The 26,376-nt window shown below is 40.8% G+C and overlaps 1 protein-coding gene across 2 annotated transcripts; it reads left to right on the forward strand.

Annotated features, from left to right (window-relative positions):
- The first annotated feature begins 706 nt into the window (after nt 1–706).
- Nucleotides 707–26,300, forward strand: abca3b (ATP-binding cassette, sub-family A (ABC1), member 3b). 2 transcript variants are annotated; one of them, XM_035614877.2, is made up of 32 exons: nt 707–1,004; nt 1,126–1,232; nt 1,990–2,079; nt 4,702–4,948; nt 6,532–6,659; nt 7,806–7,971; nt 8,892–9,151; nt 9,257–9,373; nt 9,498–9,618; nt 11,822–11,995; nt 12,150–12,331; nt 13,035–13,181; nt 13,309–13,438; nt 13,537–13,691; nt 14,006–14,161; nt 14,262–14,472; nt 14,878–15,028; nt 15,336–15,434; nt 16,879–17,077; nt 17,174–17,480; nt 17,565–17,835; nt 18,304–18,508; nt 18,610–18,829; nt 19,594–19,752; nt 19,961–20,133; nt 20,576–20,704; nt 21,021–21,215; nt 21,356–21,543; nt 21,658–21,828; nt 22,445–22,641; nt 23,188–23,261; nt 24,065–26,300. In XM_035614877.2, the coding sequence occupies exons 3-32, from the start codon at nt 2,026–2,028 to the stop codon at nt 24,194–24,196; spliced, it is 5,118 nt and encodes a 1,705-aa protein (XP_035470770.2). In that variant the 5' UTR covers nt 707–1,004; nt 1,126–1,232; nt 1,990–2,025; the 3' UTR covers nt 24,197–26,300. The 2 variants fall into 2 exon arrangements, with proteins under 2 accessions (XP_035470770.2, XP_047184279.1); XM_047328323.1 differs by lacking the exon at nt 1,126–1,232.
- The last annotated feature ends 76 nt before the right edge of the window (nt 26,301–26,376 follow it).

Below are 26,376 nucleotides of genomic sequence, written 5' to 3' on the forward strand. Positions count from 1 at the left end.
CAGATACAAAGCAGGTTGTTTTTCATGGCTTTTTTTGTGATAAGAGCACAAGCCTGGGCGAGGTTGATGTCCTCAAAAGCAGGACAAGAAGTATGCTAGGGAAGTAGCAGAGTGTAGGAGCAATAGTACAATATTTCTCTCGCAGTATGAAATGGCATAAACAGAAATAAATTAAGTAAAGTAGAATGAGAGCCAATTTGTACTTATGTATAAGTACTCAACTATATGTACTTAGTTCCATTCCAAGACTGCACTATTGCGTTGCATTAAGGGGAATTGTAGGATCCAGACAATTTGAAGGGTGATAATAGGGAATAAAGTTTCTACACTGTTTTTTTTTTTGGGGGGGGGTAATCTCTTTTTTTTGTCTTTTGCAAGTCTATGCATCATCACATTACAAAAGTGCTCCTATAATGAGAACACCAATGAAACAATGTACAACATACCACTACTAAAAGATATTGTACTAATAAATATATGGTAATTGAATTTAAAAAATGAACTTCAACATAAAAACTGCACCATATGTATGTGCTTGTGTGGGTATATATATATATATATATATATATATATATATATACATATATTATTATTATTATTATTATGATTATATGCTGCAGTTTCCGTGCAGATGTGGCCACGGAGTCCAGCTGTTTGCGATCACGTGACACTTCAGTTCCAGTGGGGTCACGTGGGCTGCTTTGTTGACGGTTGTCCCTACATTTTGCGATGTGTTCACGGTCCTGTCCCGCGGCTGGTGCAATGTCATCTCGCTAGCAAGGCACTGACAGGAGGAGAGGAGCGGGGACCGGGCAGCAGACGACGACCTCTGTTTCACCACACATGCCTCGCCGAGCCTCGGTGGTGTCGGCGAAGGGAGAAACCCCGCAGTGTTGCTCGTGTTACTGGTGTGACTCACACTGAAAACCCCAGGAGGAACTGTTTTCCACCTCGACAGGACCACCGCTCGTGACGTGCATGTGTCGAAACCATCCTTTTTTCAGGTAATTCGACACGGTCGTGTGACAAACCATCGTCGGGTCAATTCCAAAAAAAGACATTTGAAGAGCGGTTTGTGAGTCGGCGTGTTGTATTTCTGAATTACTTCGCCTTTTCCTCCTTCAGCTCCATTATTAGCATTCACCAGAGTCTCACGGGGGTTGACGAACAGGTCGATAGTCCAATCAGGAGGGCCAGAAGTCCGCGCTGGACCAATCAGAGAAGAGAAAGAGGCGGGTTTTCAGATAATAAGGAAAACATTCACGTCTGTATTAATGAGTTATTGTTTTTTTTAAACGAAATGTTTACTAGAGCAAACACACGGATAAATAGTCGCCCTCGCTATGAAGCCAATGGTCTTCTGAATTCAATTATACATCACCTGTGGTGTTGCATTCAGGTACTTATGTGCTGTGAACTATGAGTCAATTGAGGCAAAATATTGGTGGTATGAGGTTCCCACGACGTAAATCAGGTTTTCCTGAAGCTTTAACATTTCATTTTATTGATCTTTTTATCTACACTCTCTGTGTATGTGATTATCAATATTAGCAAACTTTTATATAAGAAGTCTTTGTTTTTGTCTGAGACTATAATAAATCACTGTTTTGACTCAAACGACCTCTCTTTCCCTCTGCAACTGGTTTAACTCATTTGCCTTTTGTTTTCTTTTTTCTAACTGAACTAATTTCCAGACTGACATCGCCTCTTAATTTAAAAAATCCTGCATTTCCCCCTCCCCATAATATTTGTACTTACATTTTTTCTCTTGAATAACACAAAAACATGATTCTAATTTTGATTCTACCTATAGCCCAATTTCACTTCTCTTTTTTTTGTTTTTGTTGTAAAATAGAAACTAATAACAGAAATGGTTGCAACCAGCAATGTTGGTCAGAAACTGAAAAGCTAACATTCAGAAAGACTACATCAGGGGCTTTACCCGCAAGCTCAAAGTATCATTCTCTTTTCTGTCTCCGACCACTGTAGAAGGCTGACGGGACTGAGCCCTGTGTACTGATCAAAATGACCATCGCGAGACAATTTGGACTGCTGGTTTGGAAAAACTATCTTCAGCAGGTGAGCGTGCAGGAGGTGAACTTACACCCTTATTGAGTCGTGGACATTGTTTGCAACTGTGAATTGTCAGACGTAGCTCTGTGTTTACAGAGCAAGAGGCCCCTACAACAGTATTTATTCAGGTGTAGGCCCATGTGCTATCATAAATACAGTTAACTGACTAACATGTTGATTTCTAAAAATTTATGACGTTACACAGCTACCACGTGGAAAATGGTTGACCCCAGTGTTTCTGTTCCCTGTTGTATCTCCGGCTCCAGCTTGGTCAGGTGGTGGGGAAATCACTGTGTACTTTCAGTTATTTGGTTGCTTTTTTACTTTTTTTAAAAATTGTTGAGACATATATCATGGGACAGGTATTATTACAATCATATTTTTCTTCCTATTATATAACTATAAATGAATGTGTCTGCGTTGTATGTTTACCCATTCATTTGTTGGCTAACATGTTAGTCAGGTTACACACACCTGATCAAAATCTAGAGGGTAGCAGATTAATCGATTCTTGCACGTTTCTTTTTTATGGAACATTATATCACCAGCCTCAGGTTCTGTCCTCAGTTTGCAGAAGATAGGAAAGAATTTTTACAAAAAACATTGTCCGATTTTCCTCATTTGGCACATTTCTGGCTGTGTATTGCTCTGAATGGCTGCTTGCATAGCATTAATATCAGTTGATGGTTTCACAATGCTATGGCTATTCTTAAAATGGAATTTTCTATCTGCTGCAAAGCATACTTGTCTAGGGCTGTTGCACCAGAACACTTTGTCAACCCACTGCTGCGCCAGTTGTGGTTGTCTGGAGACTACAGACACTCCATTAGGCCTTGGCAGGAAAAAATATTGTTCATCTGGGTGTAGCTTGTCCATCTTGGCTGCACAACACAAACTCAGGGTCCATATTAATCACATATATTTATTGAGAATGTAATGTATTATCATGTTTTACCTTCGCAAGGAGTCCTTTGACATATTTCCAGTTTAGCTACAGCAGGTTTTGATCGATGATGGGATTTCAGTGCTTTGCAAATTGGATGATGTCATGATGGCATACTTAAGGATGGTATCGTTGAGCTTGTTCTTTGTTCTACAATGGCATTCGGCTTAACATGAACAAAATAAAAATAATAGGATTTAGATTAAGAAAAATATGTATAATTCATATTGCCCACAACCCAAATTAAGAGCCTTTTATAGGAATTTAGACAATGTTTAATATATTTCTTCAATAAAAGCAGATGAGCCCAATAAATTGGTAATTGTTGAGATGTTCTTTTACTGGATTAACAGCTTCAGCAGAAACATTTACTTGAAGGTCTCCCTCTGTACTGAAGCTTTAGAGTTGTCCCCAATTTGTGAGTTGCTTTGGATAACAGAGTCTGCAGGATGAGAAAATGTAAATGTATGCAAATCTTAATAAGATGCCGTATGGCAGTAGTTGAGACCATTATCCCATTATAATTTTGTTCCTCATCCGAATAGTGTATTCAGTTGCCAGTAGGCCATTGCCTGTATATCAGTCCATATTGAGCCTGTCCCACTGGCCTCAGCAGCACCATGGCTTCCCTGAGTTATGGTGCTGACTCATGACATGTAATGACTTCAGAAGCTTTTAGTAAACTATACAGTACAAGGAGTTCTGTGTTGTAGTACTGGTTTTATAACAATGTGAATTTTCATTCCTTTTTTTCAGACATGTTTTTTCAACAAAAATCCTTTTTGTGTTGTCTGATCACAAACGGCTATTGAAAAACTTGACCTACTTCGTTTAAATAAGACGAAGCGTAAATCTAATAATACTATTATTTAAATCAGATAATCAGGTGAACTAGACTGACCACGTTGATAGGTTTCAACGCTTTGTGCTGAAACTGAAAAGCATTTTTTCAGGTTTACACAAAATGGTGTTATGCAAATTTGGTCATAATATAAAATGTGTTTATGCATTTAAACACTTTTAATTATGAATCTGCACAAATAGGGAATGTGTCTTGGGTTTTATTTATTCCTCCAAGTCATAACTTTGATTTAGTGCGGAAAGGGGAAGGTCTGACATTGGCTCCCCTCTGAGATTGACTGTTTAATGTCTTGAAACTGTCCAAGTCACTTTTTACTCCAATCACTCAATAGGAAGAGGCCGTCATATAAATTACGCTTTATTTCAATAGTCTGAAAACGTCTAGTTTCAATTCTGAAGTGTGAAAAGAATAAATTAATGCCCTGACCCCTTCTTGACTAAAGATTATTTGTAGTTAGAACTTTCAGAGCTTATCCGCACTAAAGAAATTGGATTGAGTTTATTTTTAATGCTGCAGTCCTCTCAGTTGTGTGTTTCAAATTAACTTAAAGTGGTCTAATTCCACATGACTCACCCGTGGCTGAATTATGGAGGCATTTGATGACTGTCAGTTAGATTTCTAGTGATTATAATTGATGAATATACTTTCATGCACAATATAGTTCATTAATCTCACTGTCATCTTTATCTTTGCATCATATTCATTGTTAAAGCAACCCTGTTCCCATTATTCTCCCCAAAACCTGAATTCCTTCTTCACTCATCTTGCCCTACACATCCCCGTCAAACAGATGAATGATAATCTCTTTATTCTTGCACCCCAGAAACGACAAATCCTGGTGACTCTGGTGGAGATACTCCTGCCTCTGCTCTTCTCCGGCATCCTCATCGTGCTGCGTCAGAAGGTGCCTTTCAAGGACTACCCCAACGCCACGGTCTATGAGAGCTACGCTGTCGACACTCTCCCCAAGTCGTTCCTGCAGCGCTTGCAGCTGGCCTATGTGCCCGTTAACTCCAGTGTGGTGCGTCATGTGGCAGAGGATGTGCGAGGCAGCCTGTCTATCTCCTCAGGTGGGTGATAGTTGAGCCTAGCACAAGCTAACAGGCGGAAAACTGGTCCACAAAGTCTGCCTCAATGCAAATATAAGGCTCACAAATGAACCGCTCAAACATTAACATCTTATATCCCTTTTTTTCCCTTTCTGTCCATAAACTGAAATGTGAAAAAGTATTTTCAGTATTAGTTTTGCATGAATGTTAGATTGCTTGGTGGCAGTTTGTCGTCATATTAGCCTAGCAAATCTTGATAGGCTGGAAACTGGGCAACAAAGTCCACCTACCTGAGCCTTGACACCACTTCAGGGCAGACCTGGTAATACTTGTTCCTCTAGAAAACAACCCGCAGCAGAGCAAACATATCACTCCCTTCTCTCGTGTCAGACTGTATCAGATGGGAGTGAAGGGAGGGACAGAAAGGAAGCTCACATGCACACTGTTGCATGTTATTACCCTCGTCCCTCAGGACACCTACACTCAATCTCTTTCTAAATGACAGAATCACACGTGCCCTTTCTGCGTGACCTGCGATCCAGATAAACATTGCAGACACTATGACTGACAGATGTGCACGCAGGCTGCCTACATATTTGTTCCAATTTTGAGACGATTGGAAAGATGCAGAAATAGCAGCGGGGTCTGATGACAGATATGAGGCAGCAGGTGGACAGATCTTTGTCACTGCAGGTTGTCCTGTACGCAGCCGTGCGAGATCCCAGTTCAGCCATTAATGAATAATTTAGCTGGTCTCAGTGTTCAAAGGGAAAGGTGGAGGGGACTCGTGGCTGGGTTTTAGTTTTGTCATGCACACAAAGAAGACCAACGAAGAAGAAGGACTTCTCTACCCCAGATGCCAATACTAACCCCACCCTCAAGTACCCATCCATAGAAACCACCCATTGATATACACATATCGGTACACAGCCGGCTTGTGAGATGCAGTTGTGATTGTGGCAGCTGTCGTGTTTCTTCCTAAACACAAATAATGTGGATATACAGTATTTATTCCAGCAAATCAAATTATCATACAAACTTGCATGTACAGTAAGCCCCTTTGCAACTGCAAGGAACAACTGCTGTTTGGGACTAGCTGAGTTGAGAGCAGTGTGTCGATAGCTTGTTTGAACTGCGTGTTGAAGAAGTGTTTTTCTTTCTTTACCTGTTCCCTCTGTGTTTATTTTATGTGACTGGCCCAGCTTTAACCCTGGAACCAATGTCGCAAATGATTGTGCTTTGCCAGTCTCGGACACAATAACTTCACGAGGGCTTGATAAGTGTATTGAACAATTGACATTCAGAGCTTTAGAAATAAAGAACGAAGAAATTGTGAAAAGAAAAAGTGAAAAAACTATCTATATTTAAATATTATTGTCCTGCTCTTTGTGTTCATTCAGTCTTTTTTTGGACTGTTAGGGGTTTTTCAAGCTACTTTTTGTTGCTGTTCTCCTTTGTGTGTTTCAGCCTCGAGGTAACTTTTCCCTTTACTGTAAGATATAGCATCTATATCTTGTATATAAATTTGTATATAAATGCCACATCACAACTGATGTTATGTTCTCATTATCTGTGTATGTGTGTGTAAATGTTTTATCTTCCAGTGCGTGGGTTTGAAACGGAGGAGCAGTTTGAGGAATACGTGAGAAATAACCCTCTGTCTGGGAAGCTGCTGGCTGCTGTGGTGTTCGAGCACCCTTTCAGCCATGATGATGAGCCTCTGCCCCTGAAGGTAAAAGGGAGGCTACACACACACTGTCACACACTGTCATTTTTTTACAGTATGGGTGCAGTTGCAGTGCATTGTTTTGCTGTCTGGTAATTGCTTTTCTGTTTTTTATTTTATCTTAACAAAAGCATAAATTCTTTAAGATAAAATGGTAACATGCAACTCTGTAACATACAGTTTCTGTTCAACTGGTCTCAGCTTAAGGAGAAGGAATGAATACTGTATGATTAATTGTGTGTGGCAAGTAATACTGGTTCAGGCCCCACTGGTACTGGTCTCTACTCCCTGAAACACTTTTTTGGTTACATGTGCATTCAGCTTGGAAAGTCTTAGACTCACAAACAATCTTATCCTCTTGTCAGTTATATTAAAAAGCACAAAAATGCATTGTAACGACATATTAATTCACTGGTTTATGCAGTGTGATGCCCATTTAGGAAAAGATTTATCTGGGTGTGATGGACGTCTGACAGACTTAATAGGTTTTGAAGGCCTCACACAGCAAAAGCTCACAGCTGTACCCACATTTTATACATGAATACATGCCTTTCTCCCACTGTTTCTTTTAAATCAATTCAATTCAGCTTTATTCTCCTTGTTGATGAAACTAAAGGGGTGTATTTGACCATGAACATGAATACACAAATGGGGATAGAACAAAGCACAAAACCAAAATCCTTTTTCTTCACTCTGGCTTGCTGTTTTCTCTCCTTTTTATTCCTCCTCTCAGTTTGTCGCAGTCCTTGAGTATATAGAGGCACATGTACTGTTGTTAGATTAAATCAACGCTTATCATAGGTTTCATACCAATCTTTTTTGGTATACTGGAATGGACTAACAGGAAAACTGTCTTGGGTAAACTGACTGTTTAACAGAATGAAAAGCGGTCCAATATATTTAATATGAATTCCCTAAATTTCACAATTATTTATCAGATTTTCCAAAAAGCAGTCTTTAATTCACTGCACAATTTAAGCTTATTTATTGCTTAGTGGATTTATTCACCCTACAGCAGAACTGAGAGGTACAAGCAGTATTTGAAGCCAAGTTGTCGGAGATGTGACCCAATGTGTGTTAAATTCACACCACCCCACTCAGCTTTGTTGGGGTCTACTTATTTTGTCCTCTTTTTTCCTCTCTCACACACAGGTGAGCTACCACCTGCGGTTCTCCTTCACCCCGCGCAATGCCCCACCCAAGGAGAAGTCGGAGCTGAACCCGAACAGTGACCTGGATTGGCACACACTCAGCCTCTATCCCCTTTTTCAACTGCCAGGGCCAAGAGAGCAGTTTGACAAGGACGGGGGCACGCCAGGTAAGGCCCCCCCATCTTCTATTTGAACTTCCACATCCTCTGTTTCTTTACCTGTCCCTCCCACTTTGTCTTTCTCCCTTTTCTGTCTTGAGAGGCATTCCATCGTGTCAACTTTGAGGATAATAAACATCCTCAAAAGGACCTTATGTCAAATTAAGGACCTTATGTCAAATTATTTTAAAAAACTTCCAATTTCTTTGAAGAGTTATTCAGAAAAGCTTGAGTCCTTCAACAAAAACCAATGTCAAACTGCTTTTATTTTTCTGCTTTTGACAGAGACACTAAAGCTCTTAATTTCACCCAAGAGCCCACTCTTTATTCTGTGTTTCCATGGCAACCATATCTGTCAGCATCTTTAACACCATCAGTGTTATCCACTCTTGGCACTTACAGGATACAGCGTGCCCTTGCATCATTTGTGGGACATTTGTTAGGTGTCAAGCACGGTTCAGGAAACATCAAATGCATTTTAATTTCATTTTCACACTTGTCTCTCTGGTTTAAATTTTGTGATTATGATGGATTGGGGATTAGAGGAAACATGGTTCTGCTGCCCATGTGCAAGCCCAGAATTTATTTCATAACAAAGCTCCAAAGTTGAATGTAACTTTGTTGGGATGAGGAGGCATACTCCAAAAGATGAAGTCATCTTAACAGCATAATATACACTTACAAGCATTTAGAATCTCATGAATATGAATGTCCAACCTCCAACATGCATCATAACTCACGACTGCAGCTCCACTTTGGTTCCTCAAGGCTTCTTACCCATTTTCATGTTAACTTATAGAGAGAAAGAGTTTAGGACGGAGAAAATTGGGGTTACGCCATGAGAAAATCCTTGGACCCAGATTACCTGGTACAATGGTGTTATTATTCACATGTTTTCTTTACTGTTAATATCTACCCTTTTTTTTAAGGCTATTATCGAGAGGGTTTTCTGGCGGTGCAACATGCAGTGGATCGAGCCATCATGCGCTCTTACAACAGGACTGCTGCTGCCCCTCTGCTGCGACAGATCAGAGTGGTCCTGTCACGGTTTCCATACCCTGCCTTTATATATGACGTGTTCATCCTGGCCATTCAGAACCAACTGCCCCTGTTACTGGTGCTCAGCTTCACGTACACCTCCCTCAACATAGTGCGATCCGTTGTGCAGGAAAAGGAAAGGAAGCTCAAGGTGTGTTTCTCTGCCTCTGTGTGGACTGCTGTTCTGTTGCTGAAAAATTAATAATTAAATAGCCAGACTGATCCTTTACCTCTGCTTTTTCCTCGTGCATCTCAGGAGTACATGAGGATGATGGGCCTCAGCAACTGGCTCCATTGGAGCGCCTGGTTCCTCATGTTCTTCCTCTTCCTATCCATTTCCGTCTTTTTTGTCACCTTGCTGCTCTGTATCCGGGTGAGTTTGTGTTACAGATTAACATCACTTAAAAGCTTAATGTCATGATGGAAACATTAACTGGTATGGAGGCTGTCACTTAGCAAGTCATAACTGAGAGCTGGAACTGCACCTGTTGTTTCAGGTGAGCCCTAACGGCGCAGTGCTGTCCTACAGTGACCCCACCCTGGTCTTTGTCTTCCTGCTCCTCTTTACTGTGACCACCATCAACTTCAGCTTCATGATTAGTGCCTTCTTCTCACGAGGTGTGTTTTTCTGTGTCAGTCCACTATTATTTATGATATTTACTCCTCTCTTATTGATTGTCAGTCTCTTGCTTTGTGCTCTATGTGTGGTCAAATACTTTTTACATTACACTGTTAAACTTCGGTGAGAAGCTGGCTGAAATGTACAGTATGTTTTTTTCTCAGGTCAATGTGTCCCTCTTAGCTAGTAAAAGGCTCTTGAGCTATAAAATATGCTCACTCACTCACTGACTTAATTACTAATTCCTTATACAGTAAGCATATACTGTATATCACGGTGCCATTTCTTGGTGAGAGAAATGTATTGTTCTCTTTGAAATTTTGCAAGTTACTTGCAATTCTGAGCTGTTTCCCCGTTAAGCCACTTGAAATAAAAACACCCTGTCTGTCCTGAACATGAACCATTTCTATCTCATCGTTCTCCTTTTTCACAATCCTCTCACTCTTTGTGCTTTTACTCATTCCGAGCTTCTCATTTACACCAGCGTCAATCCCCTTCCAACTTTCTCAGCAAAGCAGCCCAGACTGCATATGCTTGTCAGACTCAATTTTTTCTTCTTTTTTCACAACCATACGCTCAAGTTATGTTGTTGTTAGCTTTTTACAATTATGACTGGTTATGATTAAGCCTTAAAAGCCTGTTCCTCCACAAGGGGAGAGCAGAGGAGAAAACAGACTGTAAAAGCTTCTGTTTTGGTTTTTAATTTCTCTCTCCATTAATCATGCTGTGTTACTGCTCTCTGCGTAATTTAATGTGCTCTGTCACTTGCCCAGACGGTTTTCCTTCATTGCTTTGACATAATGGGGCTGAGTACCTTCAGCGTCATATATATGTCTACGCACCGGCGACAGCTGTAGCCAGAGACATTATGGATTCGGGTTGTCCTGCCATCCATTTGACCCACTCTCGTGAACATGATATCTCGGATGCCGTGAAGGAATATCTAAAAATTTTGGCAAAAACTTTGCCAGGACTCTAAGATGAACTGATAAGATTTTGATGGTCAAAGGTCACATATTATCTTATCAGGAATGCCTGGAGGGAATTTCATCACATCTGGCCCAAACATTCACGTGGAATATAGTATGAACTGATATGAATTTGGTGATCAAAGGTCATGGTGACTGTGACCTCACAAAAAGCGCACTCTTGCCAAGTTATCTTCGGACTGCCTCGAGGAAATTTATTCAAAGTTGGCACAAATGTTCACATTTGGTGGTCAAAGGTCAAAGACCTCACAAGACCGCTTTGACCTCACAAAACATGTTTTGTGCAGTAACTCAAGAATTGATACATAAAAATCACTTTTTATTAAGTTCCTTCAAAGTCTTTGTTACAGATATTATATGTGTGTGTGTGTGTCAGACACAGATATTACAGTTGGACATGAATAATTGCTCAACTTTAATATTTGACAGCCTAAAATCATTAAAATAGTACTGCTAAATGTAGTGAACTTAATAAGCAAATTTTTTTTTACTGTGACACTCTATACAAATATGAAGTTGCTAAAACACTATTCACATTATTAATGAAGCCCAACTTGTTCCAAGGGTTTTCCGAATAAACAATGATGTAAGAGAGGCTTTTAAAGTAAATAGGCCAAACCAACAGAAAGGATCCTTCAGTGCTTTTGCCTTTTTTGAACAAAGAGGGACTTTTCTTTTCCTCCTGGGTCTCTTTGTGTTTGAGTCTCTCTGGATACTTCTACCTACTTACTCAGCTTTTGGGGAGCAGATAATGGCACTTAATCAGCGGTCGTGGCAGGCTCAGAATGTCACATTGTCTGCCACAAATACCTCTTTTGAGAAGTCTTGTCATGCTGCACAGAAATGAAGGTAAAAACCGCCTTTTCCTCATCCACGGTTCTCACCCCCCCCCCCAATTTCTCCCCCGTCTCTTGCTTGTCCTCTTCACAGCACTCACAGACTCCCTCTGTCAGTCAGAGAAATGGGTTTCACAGCAGAAATAGTTCTTCTCGCATAGTAATTTCCCTGTCAGCTCTTGCCCACGTCTGCAAATGCATGCGTGTGCTCATCTAGTGGTATGGAAATTTGCTTCCAGAGTGATAAGAGCTGCGATTCCACTGTTCAAATAATTTGTTTTCTGTGGCAAACCTTGTATTGTTTAGGCCTACGTGAGTCTTGCGTTTGTTAAACATCGCATCAACCACCAATTCTTTCTTTTTCTGTATCATTTTAGCCAATGTGGCGGCAGCAGCGGGCGGCTTCATTTATTTCCTGAGCTACTTGCCTTATTTGTTCCTGTGGCCACGCTACGACTTACTGAGCCATGCCCAGAAGGTGTCAGCCTGCCTAATCTCCAACGTGGCCATGGCCATGGGTGCTCAGCTCATCGGAATGTTTGAAGGCAAAGGTGAGACTTGACTTTCTGTGCAAAAAGTAAACTATGACAAATTGCAGTCAATAAATATAATAAATAAATAAATAAATAAATAAGTCTTTGTTCCTGTGTGTCTTTTAAAACTGATTTGACCTTAAGTTAATTTCGTCCATTTCCTCCTCCGTAGGTACAGGAATCCAGTGGTCTAACCTGTTTGACTCGGTCACGGTGGATGATGACTTCTCTATGGCCCAGGTTCTGGCCTTGCTGCTGTTTGACTCCATCCTTTATGGGTTGGTAGCTTGGTACATGGAGGCAGTATTTCCTGGGGAGTACGGAGTGCCTCTACCATCGTACTTCTTTGCACTGGTATGCTGTGCACTAAGCCGCTCACACATTCATGCACACACATACATTAACTGAGGATGTAACCAAATATACATGCATTAGTGTAAGCATGGACAGATAATGCAGTTAAATTAGATATGGATTTTTCAGATAATTGCAAGCAGAAAACCATTCAACTGCATTGCATTTGCCCCTTGTCACAGGGGCTTTAGTCTCAACAGCAGTGTTGGTTACTCATTCAAACTTGAGTTGTGTATTTGAGAAGTGTACCAACAAAAGGGTTACATATTGTCAGTCGCATATTTTGTCCAAGTTGAACAATTTTCTTTTTTCCAGTGATGCTTGTAACATTAAAATGATGAATGTGATGCGGTTTCTACACCTGAAAAAATTGGAGGTTTCACTTTGGTTCTTAGGAAGTGCACCAGTGGGAGGAAAGAATCCCGCCTAATGAAGGCTGTATATGAACAATGTTAATGTCACCCCATTTTCTCTTTCTTGAATGATTGCGTTCTTCTGCCTCCCTTGTTTCATCCTGTTATTACCTTACTTTATTTGTAAAAGTTTTGAGAAATATGCAGTGTCCAAAATTAAGTCCACAGATTGGTTGGAAATTAACACTGAAGTACTCTATTATACAGGTTTATTTTAATCTCAATTATCTTTATCTCACTCATTTGACCTCCATCTCTCCCTCGCTTACTGTCGATCTCCACATCTGCAGCCTTCATACTGGTGCAGCAGCCCTCGCATGGCATTCGTGAATGAGAAAGAGGAAGAGGAGGATGCAGAAAAGGCTCTTAAAGGAGAGTTTATTGAGGGGGAGCCAGCTGGACTAGTCTCTGGGATCAAGATCAAACACCTTAATAAGGTGAGCTGCAAAAAAAATAAAAATGGCACACGATGACCCAGAAGGTTATCACGTCCACTTAGTGTAGATCGGTGGAGGTGGAATAGACATACAGGCATATAAATGTTTTGGCTTTACCCCTCAACAGGAGTTCAAAGTGGGCAACAAGACACGGAAAGCAGTGCGTGATCTTACGCTGAATATGTTTGAAGGACAGATTACAGTGCTGCTAGGACACAATGGTGCAGGAAAGACCACGACGCTGTCCATTCTGACAGGTGAGTAGTAAATGGAGCAAGCAATTCTCACACGCAATTAAGAATAGATGCAACCTTATACTATAATAACCCAACTGCCTTCATGTTTGTGCTTGTAGGTCTTTTTCCTCCCACCAGTGGCAGGGCCTATATCAATGGTTACGACATCTGTCAGGACATGGCTCTGATCCGCCGAAGCCTGGGGCTCTGTCCCCAGCATGATGTACTGTTTGATAACCTCACAGTCAGAGAGCACCTGCTCTTTTACGCGCAGGTACTCACAATCATGCTCATGTGTACAAAAACACAAATGTACTCCTACTGTACTTAAATAGTGGGGTCCAAAACTTTTGTGTTCAACTGTACATTCTCCTCAGCTAAATATTTTGTAGTGGTCACATTTCAATATTATACATGTATTTAATGTTTATTAAATGGACAGCAAGGAATTTAAAATTCACAAATCTCTGAAAGAAGATACATAAAAAACACTTTTTGTAACTATTAAGATACATTTGAAACACAACCTTGCACCAACTCCAATTTATATTTAAATGAATGTGAAACATTTTCTGCCTCGTATTCCAGTTGAAAGGCTTCTCCAAAGAAAAGATTCCCGATGAGGTGGACAGAATCCTTCGTGTCCTGAACCTGGAGGACAAGCGGCATGCTCGCTCCAAGACCCTCTCTGGTGGCATGAAGAGAAAACTCTCTATTGGCATTGCCCTCATTGGAGACTCCAAGGTAAAGAATTTCACAAGCATTATTCAGCGTAATTGCCTTTGTCCCATCTTTCCACCTCATTGACCATGTCTCATCTCGTCCTAACTATACCCATCTCCAGGTTGTGATGTTAGATGAACCCACATCTGGTATGGACCCATCAGCTCGGCGTGCCACCTGGGACCTCCTGCAAGGGGAGAAAAGTGGCCGCACCATTCTCCTCACCACACACTTTATGGACGAGGCGGACCTACTTGGTGACCGCATCGCCATCATGGCAGGAGGAGAGCTGCAGTGCTGCGGGTCACCACTCTTCCTTAAGAACAAATATGGTGAGTGTAGGGTGACGTGTAAATGGCTGCAGCATGCTCAGAAGGGGGGGCCAACAAGATGACATATGTAGTATGGTTGTTAAAAGACATTCATCATTTTCTAGAACTGCACAGAAATTATAAAGATAGTTATAAAGTAATGTATTTGTCCCAGTTTAAAAAGAAGATCCTGCACTTTTGTTCTTTACAACAAGCTAGTTCTATTAGGTTTTCAAAAACTTTTCCTGTCGAGCACACCAGAGTATGCACTGCATATTATCAGATGTAATTGGCCATACATAATTTAAGTGCTTTTTATATTAAGCATGGACTTTCAGGTAAATTGAAAATCAAGTTAATAAGTGGGGAACACACATAATTGCTGCGATTTATTATACAGGCCCTCTCTGTTCCTTTGCTCACCAGGTGCTGGCTACCACATGGTGATAGTAAAGGATGCTCTCTGTAATGTGTCCGAGATCACCCGCCTTGTCCACTTGTATGTTCCCAATGCCACTCTGGAGAGCAGCGCCGGAGCTGAGCTCTCTTATATTTTGCCCAAAGAAAGCACCAGCAGGTGAGTCAGTCTGGTCTTTGTTCATGTGTAGAATACTCACAACAACCCAGTGGAAAAGTGTCAAGTGGCCTAATGGTTCGAAGGAGCACTAGCCAGAAATGACCTCTGCTGACCCGAATGACTAAACGATAATTGGAGGAGACCAGAGAATGTCCCAGAATATTTCAAAGAATACAAACTCACACTGTGACATTTCCTAACCCACATCAAACTCTGCATCAAACTTGTACTTCTTCCTTATTTTTATATTTTATAACTTCATGTGTTTTGCATTTTCCTGATTGACACCGTTTGAATTTCCTTTCAGGTTTGAGCTGCTGTTTGCTGAGCTGGAGATGAACAGAGACGAATTGGGTATCGCCAGCTATGGAGCTTCTGTAACCACCATGGAAGAGGTTTTCCTCAGGTAGGAAGAAATATCAAAAGGGAGAACATGAACACAATTTTCTTTACCAGTGGAATCAGACTCTGGGAGTAACTCTACTTCTGCTAGGCACATTTTTTTAATTAAACAGCAATTCAAGCCATGGATTGATAGAAACCATCGCACTGTACAAGGAGAAATATTTTATGTAATAATTTAAAAAGTAAAAAATGGATTCAGTATTCTACAAATAAAAAATCAACATGTCAAAGTAGACCGTTTTGAATTTGTGATGCTTAACCCTCTGGAGTCCCATGTGGATTTTGGTGAATTTGTGCCAAATTTCCATGCATCTGTTTTTGTCTTTGTTTTGCACTTTAGAACAGTTTCTATCCCCCATACAAATATTTTTTTCCCCAACACTGGACTCCCATTTCACCAATTTAACAAAGTAAAAAACAGGAACCCTGTTTAAAAAATAAACAGAACACTTCTAGGTTCTGGAAAAATACCGTTTCCCTTTTTGTTCACTCGAACACAGCAGCTATTCCTCCCTAATGTCAAAAGGAAAAAATGTAAGTATTGTTTACGTGGCTATGTCTTCTCCCCTTTGTATATACATTTGAGTCCCAGCTGCAAGCCGCTTAATGAGCAGTTATTTCTTCATCCATGTGGCCTCAATACGTGTATATCTGTGGCAACACACACAAGAGCAGACGGCTGTACCTTGCTTCCGCTAGTGTATAACATTGTAACTGGCATTGCTGAGGAACACAGGCCTCATTATTTATAGATCATACTGGGAGGCCACCACTGTGCCCTAGCCATATATGCTACACATCAAACATGACACCAAGAAAAGCTGCTGTTTGAACATTTGGTCATTTAGCTCCCTTCTTGCGGTCAGTGTTGTGCTTCCAAGTAAGCAATGGCTTGTCACATAGATAGTATTACTTCTACCATTTAAGTGTTTTCATTTTTCTAGAACATCTAATGAGCAACAGCGTTCAATAGAATTATGTCGCAAAGTTGTCAACAATTAGGATGTATGCTGTTTTAGAGGTCAGTTTATTCATATTAAGCTTTTTTTAAATTCCACAGATGAGAGATGTAGATATATGCAACTAGGTTCACAAAGGCACATTGTAACTGGCAAGATTAGTGTTTAATATAGTTGGATCAGCCTTGAATCAGATGGTCTCAATGATGATTGAATTATCAGTCCCAGAAATAGTTTTATTTGCAAGCAAGTCCTGGTTTAAAAATAAATAAAAATGATTCAGCTGAAAGAAGAAATATGGACAGTGATTTTCTTCACACAAACAAACTGCTGTAGATCTAGGTTTGAATTTATAAACTCACACACGTACGAATGAATATGTATGTATAATATGTGTATGAGATTGGGTTTCTCTAGTTTGTTGCTGTCACCTTTTGATGCTTTCCTTAAATCAGTGGATAATCGCAGCATGATTTGTGTGTTCAGAGTGGGAAAGCTGGTGGATTCTAGTTTGGACATCCAGGCCATCCAGCTGCCCGCCCTGCAGTACCAACATGAGAGACGGTCCCATGACTGGACAACAGATGATGCCAGCAGCATCAGTGGCATGACCGATGTTACCGACTTCACAGACAGTGGCACTCTCATCTCAGAGGACTGCTCTAACATCAAACTTAATACAGGGGTGAGATTAGAGGAGGGAAAATAAATGCTTATTATTTATTTTTTGCATATTTTTCACATGGCTCACTTTTCAGTTCCCCTTTTTCTCCTCCCACAGGTCAGACTGCACATGCAACAGTTCTATGCCATGTTCCTGAAGAGGGCATTGTACAGCTGGAGGAACTGGAAGGTGATGGTTGCTCAGTTCCTGGTTCCTTTGGTCTTCACTGTCGTGGCCTTAGTTGTGGCACAAACTTTTCCCAATCACCATGATGCTCCCCCGCTGAAGCTGGCACTCAGGCGCTACGGTCCCACTAAGGTCCCTTTGGCTTTTCAGCCTGGGGCAAGTCCCTTTGTGTCTGCCCTGGCAAACGCATACGCAACACAGCTCTCTGACCAGCTAGGCCAACTCATCAACATCACCGGTGAGCACCGTGAGACCCATACATGGCTTGACTCCTTAGTTGAGTATTAACTGACCACATGTCCTCTTTCTGTTGCTCCTTTAGACTTTACTGATTACATCCTGACCCAGGCAGAGGAGGAGGGCAGCAGCTTTAATGAGCGCTGTGTGGTGGGTGCTGCTTTCCGCGGCAGCAGCCTGTATACTGAAGCAACTGCCTACTTCAACAATGAGGGCTACCATACACCTGCCACTGCTCTCATGATGGTGGACAATGCTCTGTTCAAGTTTCTAGCGGGGCCAAATGCTTCCATCCAGACTGGAAATTACCCCATGCCCCGCAACCTGTCTGAGATTGCCCAGAGTCAGCTCACAGAGTGAGTGGATTTGCCCGATATCAAGAACTGTATTTATTTTCTCTGCCGCTGAACGCGGTTTATTGCCGGGAGCTTTTGGTGTTGATGATTGCTTGCCAAGAGCTTTAGGCCATTGTTACTTTACTGAGACAAGAGGTTATCATACACCTTCTGAGCGGTGCTTCTTCTTCAGGGCAGACTGTAACGCTGCAGTTACTTGCTAATCGGAAAAGTGACGTGACAGGCTGGCCTTGCAACTCCCCTATAAATGATAAATGGAATGATTTGAAGGAGGTTTGGAGAAAAAAAGCCAGGAGGAAGAGTCTAACATGTCACTGATTTGAAGATTCTGTTGCCCTTATCTAGTGGCCTGTTGTTCCCATGTAAGTGTCTCTCACAACAATACAGAGGCACAAGTATAAATTGGAAATTTCTGAAAAAAACCCTTCATCAACCCTATTCCATATAAAAATGTTTTTTCCTCTGTAGGGGTAAGACTGGGTTTGCCATCGCCATCAACCTGATGTACGGTATGGCCTCTCTGTCCAGCACCTTCGCCCTGCTGCTTGTTACAGAGTCCTCCATTAAATCCAAGCATGTGCAGCAGGTCAGCGGCGTCTACCTGTCAAACTTCTGGTTTTCAGCCCTGCTGTGGGACCTTGTCAACTTCCTGCTGCCTTGTCTCCTCATGTTGGTGAGTATGACATCTGATATTACATCAGGGTGTTAGGCCAAAAATACAGCATGTATAGAACTGATGTATGAATGATGCGTTTACTTGTTTTGTGGTCTCAGGTGGTTTTCCGGGCGTTTGGAGTCCAGGCTTTCGTCGAGGACAACCACCTTGTGGATGTGTTGCTGTTGCTGCTGCTCTACGGCTGGGCTGTTGTGCCTCTTATGTACCTACTCAGCTTTTTATTCTCCACTGCTGCTGCTGCCTACACTCGCCTCACCATCTTCAACGTGATCTCTGGCACTGCCACCTTCCTGGCTGTCTCCATCATGACCATCCCAGGTGAGAGGAGACACTGGCTAACTGCACACTGGAAAAGTGTCTTGTGTTACCACACTGGGCAGAATATGTTGCTGATCGTAAAATGACCTCACCTTTTCCTACAGCTGTTTTGAACATAAGGAACATCTTTCAGACGTATCCCGTGGAGCATGTTTCCACCGAGACACTCTTAGTCCAAAAAATATGAATATTTATTTCCTCTGCGGTAGCGAGACACATTACGTGAGCTGTCTGAAACTCATGTATGTTAGACTAGCATAACTAAGAACTTTTTGGGCTGATTAGCTGAAAAAGTAAACCTTAAACATGCACTATAAACAGAATAACATACTGGCAACTATACACAACCCATAAAAGTGCATAATATAGGCACTGCTAATCTGATGTTGTCAATGTGTACATTTGTAGTCCTCAAATATAATAGGACCCTAACAAACACACTTTTAATTAACATTCATCATCTCATACCTGGACTAATATGTAAATAGACAGATTAAAGGTTTTGACAAGGGAAGTTTGTTTAGTGTTTCCTTAATCAAACATAATATTCAGTATACGTGGTTGGGAGCCCATTGAGGGATCATGTTTTCTCTCATGTTGGAGTCTGTGTGGAGAGAAGTGGGCTTTTAGAAATGACAATGAGGAGACATGTGACTCTCCAAAGTCAAATGTCAAAATCAGGAGAGAAAGAGGCAGCATTTGTATTTGAAAAAAAGTTTCCTCATCATTTCCATTCAAGTCTTCATTATAAATTCTTCCTCCAGAGTTGAAGCTGCAGGACATGTCACGCTTACTTGATAAGGTGTTCCTGATCTTCCCAAACTACTGCCTTGGAATGTCCTTCAGCCAATTCTACCAGAACTACGAATTCATGTCTTTTTGTACCTCCAGTCCAATCAGCAAGACAGTCTGCAAGTACTTGAGTAAGTACTGCCTAGATGTTGCCTCAGATAATTATCATAATTCTATTAAAAAGGAACTTTTCCCTGAAAATCATGTTCCCCCCCCCCCCCGCTGTTTGATCAATAACCAAAATATATAAAGATTCAATTCCAAGATTTTAGTATAAAGTCTGCATCCCTATGTCTGTAATTTTACGTGACATACCTTTTAACTTTTCGCTGGTTTTAGACATCACATACCAGGAAAACTACTTCTCTATGTCGGAGCCTGGTGTGGGGCGCTTCCTTGTGGCCTTTTCAGTTCAAGGAGTGGTCTTCATTATTCTGCTGTTTGTCATCGAGCTGCAGTTTGTCCGCACTATCCGGAGATTTCTCACCTCCCTGGTCAGACGACAGAAAAAGGTATAGATAAATTGTCGGAATGAAGAACTGTGTTTTGGGTGTGTTTGTATTTTCTTTTTCCTGATGAAACTTGAAAGTTTTGCAACAGCTTGCACTGCGTGGGCAATCTCCCTGGGAAACTCTTTTCAAGGTTTGCTTAGCTATATTCAAACTGAGCAAAGCAAAATCCCTGAAGACAACTCTAGTAGTGGTTGTAGAACCAGAAGTGAACAATCTGATCATAGAGAATTGGGAACAGACAAAACATTTCTAAATGAGGAAACTTAAGTAAAAATAAAAACTTTAAATCCTATTTGGTTGAATTCCAGGTCATAAGATTGAAGATTACAGTTTTTACTTTTCATGTTCTACCCCCTGTACTTTGATATAATTGGAACAGATTTAAGGTAAGGTTTTCTAAAGGTAGATTTTCATCTTATTTATTTATTTGTGTGTGTGTCAGTTCTCTCAAAATGCAGTGCTCCTTCCAGAGGACAGAGACGTGGCTGAAGAGAGGAAGAGGGTCTTTGAGTGCCAGCCAATAATAGAGTCTATGGTTGGTAGCCCGCTCATACTGCAGGAGCTCAGCAAGGTATGTATCACAGGAGTCATTGTACGCACAGGTCTGAAGGTTTTTGTTTGCAACACTGTGCCTTGCTGTTGAAACATGGTTTAATATAGGTGTGTGTGTGTGTGTGTGTGTTTGTGTGTTTGTGTGTTTGTGTGTTTGTGTTTGTGTGTGTGTGTGTGTGTGTGTGTGTGTGTGTGTGTGTGTGTGTGTGTGTGTGTGTGTGTGTGTGTGTGTGTGTGTGTGTGTGTGTGTGTGTGTGTGTGTGTGTGTGTGTGTGTGTGTGTGCGCATGAGATATGACGATGTGGTACAGACCAACTGTTATCTGTTCTGCTCAGGTGTACAGCAATGGGCCAAATCTCCTGGCTGTGGACAGGCTGTCTCTAGCTGTAGGGAAAGGGGAGTGTTTTGGCCTCCTAGGCTTCAATGGAGCGGGGAAGACCACGACCTTTAAGATGCTGACAGGCGATGAGAGCATTACCTCCGGGGACGCTTACATTGACGGATACAGCATCTTGAGGGACATTAAGAAGGTGTGAGCAGATGGGAACATATACATTTTAAAGATTAAATGATTTCAGTGGTAGAATGCTTCGATTTTAAATTCACTTAATCTGTCGTATTGCTGTCAAAGCGCTGATATTTAAAATTAACATTTGTCTCTGCATTGCAGGTGCAGCAGCGCATCGGCTATTGTCCTCAGTTTGACGCCGTGTTGGACCACATGACGGGACGAGAAACTCTGTGTATGTCTGCCCGGCTCAGAGGCATACCAGAGAGGTACGTGTCCGGCTGTGTGGAGAATGTCCTGAGGTCACTGCTGCTGGAGCCTCATGCTGATAAACTGGTCCGCAGCTACAGGCGAGTAGACAGAAAAATCTAAACAATTTTTCCACAGTTCACATACTCCTCTGGATAATGCTCGATTGTGTAGAACAATGGTTTGTTAAATATTATCTCATCATCAACATGCAGTGGCGGTAACAAGCGGAAGCTGAGTGCGGGCATGGCTCTGATTGGTGGGCCACCAGTCATATTCCTGGATGAACCTTCCACGGGGATGGACCCTGTGGCCAGGAGGTTGCTGTGGGATTCTGTCACACGCACACGGGAATCTGGCAAGGCCATAATCATCACTTCTCATAGGTGAGGTTTAGAGTGTATTGGGCATCAGCAGTGTTGGAACGCAATAAAGGACAATTAGCAGAGTACTTAAGGTACTTAAATTTAACTAATCTATTAGTTTATAGAAAAGTATGATATTCTTATTTTATGCATTTTCCAATCTTTACTGTATTATTCCAGAAGGAAATACATTATATCGTGCCTCTCTACATTTAGCTTTTGTTACTAGTTACTGTATTTATTAAGATTTTAAATACAAAATGTGATGCGTTATTATAAACCAACATTGTATTACCTTGTTATTATCATTACTTCTACCTGCTAAATCGTAAAATTCTTTTTACAAATCAAGAATATTCGGTAATATACTGTAATACAAAATATAATATGATATTATCACTGCCCAGTTTTTTGCAATTATTTCAGTACTATACTACTACAACACTGCGGTACTTTTTTACTTAAGTAAAAAAAATGGTGTAATGGAATGTTTTTACAATGTGATACAGTTCATTTTACTTTTGTAAAATATTTTCTGTTATTGAAAATAATTTCTACCACCTTAAATTGCTACAACTTCATATATGAAAAGCAAAAGATGTGAAGATACTTAGACCTCAACCTCTTCCCTCGCCAGCATGGAGGAGTGTGAGGCGCTGTGCACCAGGCTGGCAGTGATGGTCAACGGTCAGATCAAATGTCTCGGGAGTCCCCAACACCTGAAGAGCAAGTTTGGCAGTGGCTACACTCTGCTGGCCAAAGTGCACATAGAGACCGAGGTGGAGGACAGTGACCTGCATCTATTTAAAGACTTCATTGAAAGCACCTTTCCAGGTCAGAGTCACGTAGTTAGCATTCATTTTGATATTTGTAATAATAACGAGAAGGGCACTCACATGCCTCGCCATGCCAGAAAGTGGGAAGATAAAAAGACCTGGATCCACTCTTTTATATGCTCCAAAACATTATGGGTTCTTCCTGCCCCTCCAAAGACAAACAAACATCAAACAAACTGCTTTTAAAACATAACCTCCTTGTCGGAGATACTAATTATTAAGATAAGTATAAAATTAAATTTAGGCAGAGCTAAAGGATAGTGTCTACTTTTTGTCATAATAACTATTTAAAAAACAACTTATAACTTATATTGTAGGCCTTGAGTTTCTTTATTATGCCAAACAAACTGAACAAATTGTGATTTAGTTGTATCACCTACATTTACAGTTATAATTCTTTACTTAAAATGGCAGATAACCGTGTTGAAATGTCTGTTTTTCTGCACTACATTAACCAAATGTGGGTCTTGTGCTGTTGAAGGGATCTTTTGCGGTACATGAGTAGCAAAGCAGATCTAACCATGTGAATTTCCTCCCACTACAGGAAGTCAACTCAAGGATGAACACCAGGGAATGGTGCACTATCACTTGACTGACAAAACACTTACCTGGGCCCAGGTACTGTAAAAGATCTGCACGTTAATAAAGCTCACACAGAATACCCCATCCCTGCCCTTGTATTTGTCTATAAATACAGATGAGCAAAAGCAAAAAAAGGAAAGAATTCCACCGCGTGTAAACATGCCCTACAAACATGCCATACAAACATGCCCTACAAACATGCCCGACAAACATGCCCGACAAACAAGCTACAAACTCCAGTCTTTAACATGGCGTTATGTTTCTGAGCAGAAGTTGGCACACTGGGTTTTCATTTAACGTAATAATTAAGGCAATTAATATTAGTAAATTGCTAAACAGAATCCGAAGAATCTTGGAAGGCAATGGTAATGGCAACAGGCTTCTCTATTCATTAAATGCAATTTGGAAATTGTGGAAATTCACACTAACAATTAGGTTTACACTTGTGTGTGATCTCCCTCTAGTGGACAAAGTAACACAGCAATTTTCAATTACCTGAGCTATTATGTCATTGCTTCAGCATTTTCTTTTCTTTTTTTATCTAGTAAATGCTTTTCTAGTCTCCTTCTCCTTCTCATCTATTCTTGTCAAGCCCAACAAGTTTTTCATCTTGATGAACTGAGAATGAAAGTAATACAAAATGTGAAATGGCAAAATCTGTAATAAAAATGACCAGTGTTGAAATATAAACAACAGCTGTATGCACACAGGGGCAAAAAAAGGGTTACAGGTATTTTTATTTTCATAGTATGAAAGATGTGTACTGTATCTCTTGGCAGAGAGTTGCATTACATTCACATTACTAATCTTTTTTCTCCACGTTCTCCTCTCGCACCCAGGTATTTGGTACTTTGGAGGCAGCCAAAGAGAAATACCAAATTGAAGACTACTGTGTGAGCCAGATATCACTGGAGCAGGTGTTCCTCAGCTTCGCCCAGTTCCAGCACTGCACGGAGACTGCGAGGAAGTAGTTGGGAGCGTGCAGTCCGTCCCTCCGTCGTCCATTTTGGAATGTGTAGGACCTGTGTACATGGACGTTTACGCAGCAGTTGTGAACACAGGGCTGGAGTAGAGCGTGACCTATCTCCAGCTCCATTTTTACCTAGACCAATAATACACTCACACACATACCCACACACTGGGCCAGTCACCAATCATCCACCTCAGCATCTCTACTACTGTATCCTGTTGATGTGTCCTTCAAGCCGCAGTTGTTATTGTTGATGTGTGATGAGAAAGTAGCAGCACTGGGATCATGGCATTTGGAGACGCTGATCATTCCAAGCAATGAACTTTGGACCTTCTTTGTGAGGTCAAAGGCAACAACACCACTCATTAGATACTACCACTACCCTGAATTGTGTGTATGACTGTGTGTGTGTGTGTGTGTGCACTTGAGCTGTGTACAAGCTTGTCTTTTTGTTATTTATGATTTATTTTATGACTTTTATTTTTTATTTTTTTATGACTAGAGCTTAAGCTTTGCGTTGGTAATCATCACGAGAGAGTGAACCGCTCTATTTGATACGTTTATGAAATTGTTGCACACCATTGCGCCTTATCTAACTAATGAGGGTTTGTTTATTTATATTGCTCCGTACAAAATGTTGTTGCCAGATGTAAATAATGTGGCGTGTTCATGGTACGAAAACCACTTACTCATTCAGAGCAGAGCAGAACCGTTACTCCTTTTAAGACTTTAAGACTTTTGGCTCATTAATGAATGCATGCATAAAATCAACTTACCGAGCGCATGATGATGACTATGACGAACACTGGAAGACCGTATTTTTAGCTGGGGATCAGTCCTCAGAATACATGTAGTCCAGTCTGAGTACATATAGTATGCAAGTCGCGGCAGCAGTTCATATCCAGCCATTACAGTTTACGCGGAAGCTGCTTAGAAGAGAATCGCTGTGTGACGCAGGTGGTGATTTTCAAATGATGATTGAAGTCTTGACCTCAAGTTGTATTTGACCACGTGTGATTGATTTCGTCCCAGAACAGCGAGACTGCGATGACCTTTGAGGTGTTTTTTTGAACATTGACTTACTTTCTTAATTTTTCACAGCTATGCATTCCATACGGTAAACCTGTGTGTTTCAGTGTGTGTCGGTGCTTGTGTGTGGGAGTGGGAGCAAGAGTGTGACATCACATTATTCCTGAATCCGTCCAGACTATACAAAATCAGTGCTATGATAGTCCTTTACTATATGAAAACCGAGAGATTGTTACTGTGCAGTGGATGAACTTTACTGCCGTGTCAAGTTTAATGAAGAGTTGCTTCTTGAGGAAATGTCAGTAAAAACAATTAAAAAAACAGTGGTATGGACAGTAAAAGAGAACTCAGCCCAGTCACCACGTTCCTAAAGCCTTGTTTGAACCTGTACAAAGATGTGTGTATTCTATAGGATCATTAAGAATGACATTGTAAGCCCCCCCCTGCCACAATTTTTTTTTTTCTGTCTGTCATCCGTGCTTTAGACCAATGTGCTTATCTGGGAAAAATTAACAATGATGTTAACTCTCGTGAGCAGATCTTTTCTTGAACAGACAAAAAAATCAATCTGGCTTCACAGAAGTGAGATGAATGTATTTATCGTATTTCATGAAAGCAAAAAAGCACTCGCGTTAATCAAATTTATCACTATCTCAATATGATTTACAGCACTTTTCTTCATGTCATCAAATGTGTGTAAGAAGAAAAAAAAAAAAAGGTAGAGACTAATGTTCCAGGAAGACACATTTGTGGCTTATTGGTCTTAAAATGATTTAATCTCTTAATTTTGACATTTGTTATATTTGGTTATCTACACAATTCATGTCTCATTACATGTACTGTGTGACTTGAATCAATTGCAATGTTGGATATGTAGTTAAAACAAAAAACATGGAGAGTTTTGCACTGCTGATATTATAAAGAAATGAGTTATGCTGAAATACAGTGTATCATATTTAAAAGGGGAATTTACACCAGTGTAATTGTGTACTGTACTGTACCATGGAACTGACCTTGTCATATATGTGTCGGGATTCTTTTTAAAGTAAATAATGCTTTATGCAAATAGAAGCAAACATTGGTTTCCGGGTTTGTTTGTTTTCCAGGAACTAACGCTTCACGTTTTTCTCACCTCTGATGCCTGCCGCCGTG

Source organism: Scophthalmus maximus, chromosome 17 (assembly GCF_022379125.1).
Source record: "Scophthalmus maximus strain ysfricsl-2021 chromosome 17, ASM2237912v1, whole genome shotgun sequence".
Lineage (NCBI taxonomy): Eukaryota > Metazoa > Chordata > Actinopteri > Pleuronectiformes > Scophthalmidae > Scophthalmus > Scophthalmus maximus.

Bases quoted from the DNA above. Each gene is read 5' to 3' on its own strand.
- abca3b (XM_035614877.2), top strand. From the start codon at position 2,026: ATGACCATCGCGAGACAATTTGGACTGCTGGTTTGGAAAAACTATCTT. The intron at 14,473-14,877 runs GTGAGTGTAGGG...TTTGCTCACCAG, and splicing joins CTTCCTTAAGAACAAATATG to GTGCTGGCTACCACATGGTG. The intron at 20,134-20,575 runs GTATAGATAAAT...TGTGTGTGTCAG, and splicing joins TGGTCAGACGACAGAAAAAG to TTCTCTCAAAATGCAGTGCT.